Source organism: Orycteropus afer, unplaced genomic scaffold, assembly GCF_000298275.1.
Source record: "Orycteropus afer afer isolate SDZICR_OR568_19922 unplaced genomic scaffold, OryAfe1.0 scaffold00155, whole genome shotgun sequence".
NCBI classification, from domain to species: Eukaryota; Metazoa; Chordata; class Mammalia; order Tubulidentata; family Orycteropodidae; genus Orycteropus; species Orycteropus afer.
The window spans coordinates 6,923,069-6,935,638 of NW_006921742.1; the positions used below are offsets into that span (position 1 = coordinate 6,923,069).

General features: G+C 41.9%; 1 protein-coding gene across 1 annotated transcript in view; it reads left to right on the forward strand.

Moving 5' to 3' along the window:
• The window catches only part of MAP7 (microtubule associated protein 7), a 205,856-nt gene that overhangs the window by 184,972 nt on the left and 8,314 nt on the right, over positions 1 to 12,570 (forward strand). The window contains exons 10-17 of the mRNA XM_007946315.2: positions 3 to 226; positions 2,529 to 2,781; positions 3,916 to 4,078; positions 4,366 to 4,467; positions 4,845 to 4,895; positions 5,007 to 5,064; positions 6,506 to 6,508; positions 9,432 to 9,531. Coding sequence (XP_007944506.2) covers positions 3 to 226; positions 2,529 to 2,781; positions 3,916 to 4,078; positions 4,366 to 4,467; positions 4,845 to 4,895; positions 5,007 to 5,064; positions 6,506 to 6,508; positions 9,432 to 9,531 — 954 coding nt within the window. The remainder of the gene's footprint in view (positions 1 to 2; positions 227 to 2,528; positions 2,782 to 3,915; positions 4,079 to 4,365; positions 4,468 to 4,844; positions 4,896 to 5,006; positions 5,065 to 6,505; positions 6,509 to 9,431; positions 9,532 to 12,570) is intronic.

The following is a 12,570-nucleotide window of genomic DNA, read 5'->3' on the forward strand; positions in this document are numbered from 1 at the left end:
TCTCCTGGCTCAATCAAAGCTCCCTCTGCTCAAGCCCGGCCCCCATCTCCCGGCAACATCCGCCCTGTCAAGAGAGAAATCAAAGTGGAGCCTGAGAAAAAGGACCCAGAGAAGGAACCTCAAATAGTTGCCAATGAGCCCACAGTGAAGGGCAGGGCACCTTTAGTGAAGGTGGAAGAGGCCACAGTTGAAGAAGGGACACCTGTCGAGCCAGAAGCTGTCCCTGGTAAGAAGTGGGACACTTTTTGCCTTGTCGTGGGATGTGGGTTTGGTAAGCATACTCGCTTGCTCTTTTTGTTTTGTGCTGCTTTTATTAGAATATTTTTTTTCTTATTGGCGACTTGGAAATTCTAGTCGGAGGCTAATTTTGGGACCTTAAGTATAATGTTCTTAGGTAGAAAGACAGTAAATTACATATCCCAAAGTCTGTTGTTAGAGCCACAATATATTAATTCAGGCATGATTTCTGAGTCCTTTTATTCCAAATTTCACAAAATGGAGTGTTCAGAGCACCTGTATGAGAATGTTGTGTTCATTATCTATTGCTGTGTAATGAATTAGCCCCAAATTTTGCAGCTTAAAACAACAGTAAGCATTTATTATACCACACAATGTCTTGGGTCAGAGATTTAGGAGTGGTTTAGGTGGATGGACCTCACTCAGGGTCTCTCGTGAGGTTGCACCTAAGCTATCAGCCAGGGTTGCAGTCATCAGAGGCTCGGCTGGCTCTGGTGGATATGGAGGATGGTTCTTCGTGGCTGCTGGCAGGAGACTTCAGTTCCATGACACATGGATCTCTTCAAAGCGTTGCTTGATGTCCTGCAATCTGTCTTCTGCCTTTGCACGCTTCCACCAGAGTGAGTAATCCAGGAGATAAATAAATGGAAGCTACAGTGTCTTTTGTGACCTAGTGTCTCCAAAACCACATTGTAATATATCTACCATATTCTCTTCATTAGAAGCAAGTCACTAGGTTCATCTCATACTCAAAGGGAGAGGACTTCATCTGCATATTTTGAAGGGAGGAGTTTGTGGAAGTCTTTTTAATCCACTACATGTGTCCTGTTTCCAATACAGATCTGTGGGCTCTATCTCAGACCTATTGAATCAGAATATGTGTTAGTGGATCCCAGGACTTTGAAGGATAATAAGCTTATCAGTTGGTTCTTATGTAGAGTTGCCAGGTAAAATACAGGATAAGCAATTAAATCTGGCAACTCAATTCCGATGCATATTAATATTTAAGGACTGATTAGCCTATGGATTTGACACAGGCCAGAATTTTTTCCAAAAGGCCCAGTGAATCTCATATCTTCTAGGCTAACCAGATGCTATTCAGAAGATTAAAATCACCTGGAGTTAGGAATTCCCTATTTCTTGTTGCATATTGCCTTCATTCAAAAATACTCCCCTTAAGACTTAGTTGAGGATCTCTGGTAGCGTAGTGCCTAAGGCACTTGACTGCTAACCAGAAGGCTGGCGGTTCAAACCCACTGGCCACTCCTCGGAAGGAAGATGGGGCAATCTACTTCCGTAGTGATACCACCTCAGAAACCCAAGGAGGGGTCGCTATGAGTCAGGTCCATCTCGACGGCACATAACAACAAGACTTAATTTGAGGAAAGAGGGTGAGGGCAAAGCACAAATAGATGATTTAAGACAAATATTGTCAGATAATGGGAGAGTCTCATGTCATCTGCATGAAAAGATGGAGAAGAGAAGGGCCAGCGGGTGTCATGATGGTAAAGAAATACCTGTGGGAGCAGAAGGAGAAACCCAAGTCTTAAGAGGAAGATCTGGAATGGTCAGATGCCAGAGATTGCACCTCCCTGATGCCTTGTGCTGTAGAATCGTGCAGTTCCGGCGGTCCCTGCTACACCAGTTCTCTAGGTCCTGTTTCTCAATCTGAATAAGATCAAAGAGCATCGGCTGTCATCTTAGCATTAGGACTCACTGGGAGTCCCAGGAAGTGTAAGCCGTACGAGTGCCACCTTGTACTAGAAGAGACCCTTGGCTTCTCCCATCTCAGGTGGGGAACCGGCATTGGGTAGACAGTAGGGCCCTCGATGTCTGGTGTCATTTTCCCAGCCTGAATCTGGACTCATGGCATGGCCGCTGAGCATGGTTATAGAAAGGCTTTAGTGCTCTACTATTGAACAGTCACCGAAGAGTAGGAATTTCAAAAATGCAACAAAAGACAAATGGAAGATCTCATCATCTTTTTGCTCAGTGTGTAACTTCCCACAGGACCTAACCTGAAGCTCTGTTTACTCAGCACACATTCGATATATGTTGTTAACTTATTTAACTTGTGTAAAAATAAGACTTGGTGACAGAGCGTCACCATCTTTGGACGTCTCACTCACACATGCAGCTTTTCCTTACTGTTGCCTGGTTACAGATGGAATACAGTGAGACCGTGAGAACACACAGCAGTAAACATTCCCTTTTCTTCTATAATGATAAATTCTAGGCCTGGGGTGTAGGGAATGCTAATTTTTGTTTTGTTCTTTGGGTTTTGTTTCCAGTTGATTTTCTCCTTGTACCTGTTTGTACAGCTGCTCCAGCCACAGCCACAGCTTCGGCACCAACCTCGGCCACAGCCCCAGCCTCGGTCCCAGCCCCGTCCTCCTCTGTGACTACCAGTCCTTCTACTAAGACCTCTGCAGGTACAACTGACCCGGAAGAGGCCACAAGGCTGCTCGCTGAGAAAAGGCGGCTGGCTCGAGAGCAGAGAGAGAAGGAGGAAAGAGAGAAGAGGGAGAGGGAAGAGCTTGAAAGGTAAAGGGAAGAAGACATTGCTCAAGGACTTGATATTAGTAATACAGTGATGCCTCAGATTAAGTCTTCAGTGTAAGATGGGAGCTTTTAACGGTGATGAAGGTGGATGGACTAGCTGTTTCAGAATTATTCTTCTATGCCCTTCCTCTGGCCACTAAGTGTTGTGGGTTTTTTTGTTTGTTTTGTTTTTAAATTACATTTTCTTATTATAATAACCTAATAATTGTGTGTATGTATGTTTGTATGACTACAATGGAAGTACAATTAATTGTGCATCCTACTTTTTTACTTAACATATCTCTAATCTCAGTGTTTTCTCCTAATCTAATTGTCATCATTTTAAAACTGCACTGTAAGGGTTCATGTAGTCTTCCTTCCAGATCAAACACCTGTCAGAGGATAGCTGGGTAAGACAGTTAACTGCCCCATAATTGCCTGCCAGACACTATGCCAGGGACAGTTTGTTAGTCATTCACCTTCTGGAGCACATAAGGCTAATGTCAACATAAATGTTCTTCAAACAAACAGAACTGCTCCTTTGAGAAAGACCACACCCCTTGTGCTAGGCAGCCATCTTGGATGTGCCCTTCCCTTCACCCCAGCAGGCAACTTTTGTAGCCCATCCTCCTCCTGTTCTGTGAAAGTTACTCAGAACACATGCCCTTGGTGGAAGATAGGACACTATGACCTTTATTTATTCATTTATAAAGAATTCCTCTTTGTTTTGGCTTTAAATTTGTTCCTGAATTCAGAAGATTAAGTAAGTCTTATCTTTCAAAGATAGTTAAATTTTAGATCTTAAAAAAACTCTCTTCAAAATACCTCCTGTTTCTGCTTATCACAAGAGGCATTAAGACTGGGAAGGGAAAAGAAAGACTAGAGGGTGGCGTTACATTTTGTTTCTTAATCATGTTGAATGTGTCCTCTCTCACTGCCGTCCAGTCAGTTCCAACTCATAGATAGTGATCCCTCCTTGAGTTTCCGAGGCAGTATGTCTATGGAAGTAGATTGCCCAGTTGTCTTCTGAGGAGTCTAGTGGAAAATATTTTCTGCCATACCTTTGAACAACCTGTTCTTGTAGTTACCACAAACTCGGGTCTCCTTTCAAGTAACTCTCCTGTATCTTGATTCCAGACAAAAGAGAGAGGAACTAGCTCAAAGGGTGGCCGAGGAGAGAATGCGTCGTGAGGAAGAAGCCCGACAGCTAGAAGCTGAGCAAGCCAGGGAGAAGGAAGAACAACTCCGACGCCAAGCAGAAGAGCAAGAGCAGGAGGAGATGGAGCGCATGCAGAAGCAGGTACCGGTCTCTGGGCCCCTGGGAGGTGCGAGGCTGCAGGCCTATGCAAGCCAGAGAGTCTCAGGGCAGCTACTCGTTCCAGATGGGAGGTTATCACAGGTGAACTGAGGAAAACACTAACTGTGTCATCGCTAGGAATACTCCCAGGTGTGGTTGTGCGCACACGCACGCTCTCATCTTCCACATGTTCTCCATCTATCGTGCCATGATGTCTGAGTGTCCTTGAGAGGCTGGGCAGTAGGCAAAGCTGGCCTATTAGAAAGTAGATGGCAACTTTTTGTTTTCAGAAAGAAGAAGAGGCTCGTGTTCGGGAAGAAGCAGAGAGGGTCCGGCAGGAACGAGAGAAGCATTTCCAGAGAGAAGAACAGGAGCGTCTGGAGAGGAAAAAGGTAGCTGCATCTAACGGCAGGGGCGTGGGACACTGACTGTCCTGATGGCCTTGAAGGTGTCTGAGGACCAAGAGGCTAGCTCATTGTCATCAGAAACCAAATGTGTTTGCCCCATTTCAAATAAACGAAAGCAGTTCTTAGTATTGATAATCTTCCCCAAAGAAATCACTCAGTGTTTCAGCTTTCACCAAAAGTCACTTCTTCTTTGTATGGTTTAAGCCAGTTTCCAACTCCAGTTGAGACCAGCAGTGGATACTATATTTCCCCAAAATCACAGCCATGTTTTTAATAATCTGCTGTTTGTTTCATCAGAGAAATGTGCCAGCTGGCTTATTTTCAGTATCTGATTCTTTTGCTCAACTCTTTCCTTCTTGTAGCGACTGGAGGAGATTATGAAAAGAACCAGAAGAACAGAAGCTACAGATAAGGTATTGAGATAGCCATTTTCAAGGAGTCTTGATAGCTTTTAGTTTGTTTTTCTTTACTTTATTGGTAACTTTAATATTTAAAAGCTTTTTTTTTTCTTTTATGGGGAGTAGAAATCTCTTGACCAGAGAAATGGAGATATAGCCAAGGGAGCTCTCGTTGGAGGAACAGGTATTTATTTCAGTGAACTGAAATACAGGATTTTGTTTGTTTGTTTATTGGGCTTAGGGTGCAAATTTGTTTTACATTCAACAGTTCATGCATATCTGATTTCGTGGCCCCATTCCTATTCCCAACCATAAAATACTCTTCCTCCCTTCTCCTCCCAGTGACTACCCACGCCCTGTGTCATCCTTATCTATGCATTCCTGTCTATCCCACTTTCCCTCTATGGGAATGCTACCCTTCTGGTGCCTCATGGCTGATTGATCTAAGGGGTGCATCTCCCTAGGATAGGTGAGTGCATCACCCTAGGTAGGTGTTCTGCATGTAGGTCTTTCTACCTGTTGGGCTGATGAAATGAAGGATTTTTTAATTGACTGTGTAGACTCAAGATAGTCATTGATTTAAAAATATATATATTCAGAGTGATAGAAGCATAGATGTGTGTCATCTAGTCCACAGATTTTCACCTGTAGCATTATGGCCCCTAGCTACCCTTCAGGTCTGGAATTGAACTCACTCCTGTGGCTTCCAGCCTGAACATTTACATCAAGTAGATACACTACTTGGAGTGATCAATCAGTCATGGCAGATCAGAAAGGCAGTGTAAGCACAGGGAGACAACTTAAGGGACAGGAGTGCATGGAAGGGAAGGACACAGAAAAGAGGTAACTTATAGGGAGGAAGTGGGAAGAAAGCTGTTACAATGTGGAGAATTGCAGTCAATGTCATGAGACAAAATATAAGCTGCTTTATGAAAAATGAATTTGCTCTGTCAATTGTCACCCAACTCACAATAAAAATTAAAAGAAATTTTAAAAAAAAGCAACTCTGTAGCATTGCTAACAGATGTGTTTTCACCATTTATTTATACAATAAAACCTGTGAGAGCCAGAATGCAACAGCATTGCCTTGTTTTTCTGGGTCTTGCAAGTTGTCTGCCTTTGACACAGTACAGTCTTACCACTTTTCTTTTACTCATTTTAGTGGAAAATAAATATTTAAGCTTTCCTTCTCTGATAGGTTTCTACCTCACACATGTTATAGCTCTCACAGATTTTATTGTACTCTGGTGGAGTGCTTAATACCTGAAATCATTTTATATTTTAAAGCATCATATAGTTGTATGTGTGTTTATATAACTATTTGCATATACTTATATGCATTATATTTATGTATTCATATATATATATATATACACACACACACACACACATACATACACACACTCATACGATTAGAAGAGTTCCTTTTGAGTTTATAAAATTAAATCATTTGCTATTTATTATATGCTAAAGTAGTACATGTTTATATTTCCTCTTAAGGATTTTAAATTTTTGTGTTTTCACAACGTACACCTGTGGCAGTTCTCAAAAAAGGGATTGAAACGTTCTTTTAGTTCTGACTTAAGAGTAGCAATAAAGTGAACAGTCTATTGAAATTGTGTTAGAAAGTTGTTCATAGGGTATAGACTTTGGGCAGAGATTATTGATTTCTTGGTTATTTAAAAACAAATTTGATTTAAATGAAAAATGAACTTTAATTTTAGTACTCAGATTCCATTAATATTTGTTGAATGTGTTGGATGTATTTTCATACGTTTTCTTATTTAGTCCTCAGTTAAGCCTTGTCAGGCAAATGGTACTTTCTCTTGGTATCAACAAGCATTTTTGGAGCCTTTCTCTGTGCCATGCCCTGTTGTGGAGCTGGGATTCAGTGTGAACAGAACAAGCCAGGTCTCTACGTCCAGGAAGTTCACAGGTTAACTGACAGGCTGTGGTTACTGGCTTCCAGTTCTGCTTCTTTATGACCCACGCTGTCTTCATGATGGCATATATAAGTGGGTGACTAGATAGCTCACCATTTGGTCTTCTTCTTCCTCATCTGCAATATGAAAAGAAAGAATCAGAAGTACTTCAGTTTCTCTGTGAGGCTAGAGGAGCTCACGGGACTGGAATAAAGATCAAACCAGATGATTAATGGGAAAATCCATTCCCTGAAAATCGAGGGGTTTTCAAATATAAAATATTATTGGTGTTTTGAGTTTGTTTCAGTTAAAGCTATTCTAGTTTCTGGTGTGTCCTGTTTGCTTTATAACAGGGCATCCAGACTGTTTTAAAGGTGTGCTAATTATATTTGTTTGAAGAATAGTCCTAGTTGTTGCATATTAAGCCTATTGCATTTTTAGCACTCTCTCTTCAAGGATGATGTCATAGATACAGGCTATAAGCTGTCATAGCCCCTATGGGCTGTCAGAATGATAATTCAAAATGCAAATTGGACTGAGGGCTGTTGAGGGACTGATTCTTTAGTTTTGTATGGTGAAGCTCCTTGTTTTTCATCTGTCCCTTATTTTTCATCCTCTCTGTTTCTCCCCATCAGTTCTTTCAATATTCTTTGTACCTCAGCCTCAGAATGGATAAAGACAAGAGAAAAGGTGAAACTTAGCAATCATTGTACCTATTGATTGTACAATGTTTTTAACACTTACACAAAATTTGGTTTGAGTTTAAACTACTATAAAGGGGTTTAAGGGTTGTCTGTGGATCACACATCTTCCTCTTCTCCCAGTCACACGCTAGAGTGCTGACTGGTATTATCAGTGCCCCAGGGAGGATTCTATGGGGCAAGTAGGCCAGCGAGGTGAGTCTCTTAGACCTATCAGAAATCTGCTCAGAGGCTGACTCTTACTAGCTTTGTAAATTTTACTAGTTTTCAAGTTATTAATTGTTCCTTTGCTTCAGTTATCAGACTGATTGTACCACTGATTGTTGAATTTGTGCCAGACTGGGAAATAAAACTCCCTTGAGATGCCTTTGAAATCATTCCAACTATCCCATGCCTCTCCCCAGCTGCCAGTGGCTGCCAGCAATCCTTAGCTTGTAGGTGCATCTTTGCATGTTGTCTGTCTTCTCCTGTGTTATTATCTCAGTGATTTTCTCACATCAGGCCCAAACCATAAATTGCCACATACTTTAAGTAACCCTGCCCCAGATTATAAAGTTAGTTATATTGTTGGCTTAGCTGAGCATTGAACTGGGGACCTTCTATTCAAGAAATCCTCCTCATTCTAAGGGTTACTAGAACTGAACTGAGTTTTAGCAGTGTTTTTTATAACTTAAGGCATCCCTGGTGATTTGCTCTGAATCCTTCTGTAAAGATGTGGTCTTAGTTATCTTATGCTGCTCTAACAGAAATACTGCAAGTGGGTGGCTTTAACAAACAGAGAATTATCTTCTCACAGTTATTAAAAAAATAAACAAACATTACTGTTGAGTCAACTCATAGAACAGAGTAGAATTGCCCCCATAGGATTTCCCAAGGCTATAAATCTTTATGGAGCAGACTGCCACTTCTTTCTCCTACAGTAGCTGATGGGCTTGAATAGCCACTCACTGGTTTTGCAGCCAAGCTCTTTAACCACTGCACCACTAGGGTTTCTTCCACAGGAACTAGAAGTCTGAATTCAGGGCACTGGCTCTGAAGGGGAGGGCTTTCTCTCTGTGTCGGATCTAAGGGAACGTCCTTAGCTCTTTTTAGTTTCTGTGCCAGGGTTCCTTGGCAATCTTCGTGTGGTGTGGCATCCGTCTTCCCCCATCTGTGCTTGCTTGCTTCTCTGTCTGTTCTTCTTTTAGATCTCTGAAGTGGTTGATTTAAAGCATACCCTACACAGATACAGTCTCATTAACATAACAAACAAAAACTCTGTTCCCAAATGGGATCATGTAGCGTGCCATCCAGTTGGGTGCCATCAAGTAGGTTCTGACTCATAGTAACCATATGGGGCAGAGTAGGACTGCCTGCAGAGTAGGCTTCCTGGGCTGAAGTCTTTACAGGGGCAAGTGTTTTCTCCCATGGAGCCACTAGTGCATTCAAACCATCTACTTTTCTGTTAGCAGCCAAGCACTTAACCGCTGCACCACCAGGACTCCTATTCACAGGTATAGGGGTTAGGATTTACAACATATTTTTTGAGAGAACACAATTTCATCTATAACAGGTGTTCAGAATCAGCCTGACCAAGTCAGCTTACTGCTATCTTCATTAATTGCTTTGGTTTTAATATTATAAATTTTTTGTCTGGAGTCAATTTAGTGCAAGCAAAGGTAATAAATTTATTTCAGTCCTTACAATGTACTGGGCACTAAGTCCTTTGCAGATGTTAATACATTTAATTCTCAGGGTAGCTTTTAAAGTATAGGTACTATTACCCATGAGGAAATTGAGGCACAGAGTATTTAAGTGACTTCCCCAAGATCACACAGCTGATAAATAGCAGACAGGACATAAATTCAGCCATTCTGGCCCATGGGGTTTGGGTTTGATAATACAGTATCAGTAACTCTTTGTTCTCTCTCCTTGGCTATGTCCAACAGTATCTGCACTTCCATGTGTAACAAACTCTCCAGGAAATGGAGAACCAGTGACCAGCCCACATGCGGTTACCTCACACCCATCAAAAGCAACTGTGGAGAGGTGAGTGGAACAACTGGGGCCTTTCTTTGTCACCGGCACCCGTTGTTGTTGTTATGTGCTGTTGAGTTGGACCCGAATCATAGCGACCCCTCCTTGGGTTTCTGAGGTGGTATCACTATGGAAGTAGATTGCCCAACCTTCCTTGAGGAGCCTGTTAACTTACCTCATCAATCCCACTAGAATTTCCTGGGCCTGAAGGAATATCAAAGCTGTAGCATTAAGCTTTCTTTTCATTTGGATTCATTAATTTTTAGTGGAGCTAGTAATTCTGTACTCCGAAAAAGGAGAAATACTTTTATTTCTTGAGTCTTTAAATATGATGGTAGGGTTTTGACATAACTATTAAAGGAGGTAACAGAGTCATTTGTTACTTTCCTTTATTTCTATCTCCTGACCTGGACCATAGCCACACTGTTTAATGGTCTATAACAATTGGATTTGAGCTATCCGTAAGATGACGGTGAGTCACAGGTTTGTTCCATAGCAAAAATCGTTTAGATACTGACAGTTTTCATGATGTATTATTAGTAACAAGGCTTCTTAATGACTAATCAAACATTTACTAACAGCAGTCAAGCAAGGAGTGTGTATTGAAGAAAGATTGCCTTTCTTTTCCCATGCATTTATATCAACAACATAATGTGAGAATTCTCAAATATGAGAAAGTAAGGGTGGTCAAAGGCTGTGCCTAACAACCCAACTATGGAGAACTTACAGAAATATTTATAGGGATGTTCCAAAATTTAGCTGTGACTTACTTTTTCAGAAAAATTCATATTAAAGCCATACCAGGTAATTTACTACACTGCACCTCCCCTAGTTTTAGTTATAGCTTGATTTAAAAAAAAAGAGAGAGAGAGAGAATTCCCAAGTGTTAAAATTTATGATGTTCAATTCACTAACTAAAGAGATTTTTAGGATCTCAGAAAAGAATAAAAAGTACACGGAGAGAACCCCATTGTGATGATAGTACCACATATTAAGCCATTGATGATACTAGCTGGTCAATAAAATTAATTTCTACATTAGCTGACTCTTTTCAGTAGTGAAATCACCATTATAAAGGAACCTGATGCATCATTTTACTATGCAAAGTGATATATAGGTAATACTAAAACTCTCTTCTCTTTTAGCCTCCCCTGCAAGCAGAAAAGTAGTAAGTTAAAATTAAACAAACAGTATAGCCCTATGAATGTGTTTTTGTACCTTTGTATATTATTTAATTCCAGGCTGCATATTTCTATGTTTACAAGAGAAAATTAGAATTTGGGCTCATTCATCTGTTGGACAAACTTAAATCATTTATTTGTTAGGAAGAAATATTAGGGAATCAGAAATTTTAAAGATATTAAAAACTCCCAGGTCAAGTCTTCAAAGCCATTTTTGCAAAAATGACACCTGTCGATACCTGATGTGGAGAAGACGTGACATGTAAATGACACACAGACACTCCAGGCGCCTGTGTCATCCAGAAGAGGGTCCCTGTCAAGCCATGCAGAGAACAAAAAGCGTAGAATTTTTCTTCTCCTTCACGTAACAATATAGACTGGTCCAGAATAGTATCAACTCTAGTAAACATTGAACTATGAGGTAGGATCATCAGATGAAAGATGCACTTTGAAGACTAAAGTGCACCTGATCCAAACCATGGTATTTTCAGTTGCCTCATATGCATGTAAAAACTGAACAAATAAGGAAAACCAAAGAGTTGATGCCTTTGAATTGTGGCATGGGTGAAGAATACTAGAAATACCATAGACTGGCAGAAGAATGAACAAATCTGTCCTGAAGAAGTGTGGCCAGAATGCTCCTTGGAAATAAGAATGGCCAGACTTGGTCTCATCTACTTTGGTCATATTGTCAGAAGGGATCATTCCTAGAGGAGGAAATCATGCTTGGTGAAGTGGAGGGTCAGCAGAAATGGGGACGATCCTCAGCACAGTGCATTGACACAGTGGCTTCAGTGATGGGCTCAAGCTTCGCAAGGATTGTGAGGATGGCGCATGACTGGGCAGTGTTTAGTTCTGTTGTGCATAGAGTTACTATGAGTCAGAGCTGACTCGACGCACCTTACAACAGCAACATTAGTAACTAATCCACTGGCTGTTTACCCCATTGTGGATCTCCTTTGTTGTTGTTGTTGTTAGGTGTCGTTGAGTCATTTCCGACTCATAGCAACCCCATGCACAGCAGAATGAAACACTGCCCGATCCTGTGCCAGCCCCACGATCCCTGCTATGCTTGAGCCCATCATCGCAGCCACTGTGTCAATCCATCTTTTTGAAGGCCTCCCCCTCTTTGGTCGACCCTCCACCCTACCAAGCATGACATCCTTCTCCAAGGAATGGTCCCTTCTGACAACATGACCAAAATAGGTGATCCCTGTCAGCTGCAGGGATCCAGGTGAGGAGAGGGAAATCAGGCACACCCAAAGCACCAGGGCAGGAGACGGGAGAAAGGAGATTAAAAGCCAGGAACCCGGACAGAGAAACAGTAAGCTGCAGGGATCCAGGTGAGGAGAGGGAACTGAGGCACGCCCAAAGCAGTAGGTCGGGAGAGCAGGAGAAAGGGGATAAAAAGCTAGGAACCCGGACAGAGGAGTAGTCAGCCTCAGGGATCCCGGTGAGGATAGGGAACTCAGGCATGCCCAAAGCACCAGGGTGGGAGAGCGGAAGAAAGGGAATTAAAAGGCCTAGGAATCTGGGCAGAGGAGGAGTCAGCCACAGGGACCCAGGTAAGTGTGGTAGGAGAGGTTTCCAGTAGAGAGACAAACTTGTCTGTCAGTTTGTCCTACTGTGGTGATGTGTTGATGTGAGTTTTGAGGCTGAGCCACTGGTGTTTCAAACCCAGCGGGATGCACATGGTACACAGGTATCAGCCTAGCTTACAGACTGAGACAGGCTAGGAAGGAGGAGGAGGTCGTCCACTTCTCAAAGAATTGGCCAGGGAAAACTTTATGAGTAGCAAAGAAACACTGTTTGATACATTATCACGCAATTTATAAATAGTCCAGTTAGGTTAGAAGGCTCTCAAAATAGG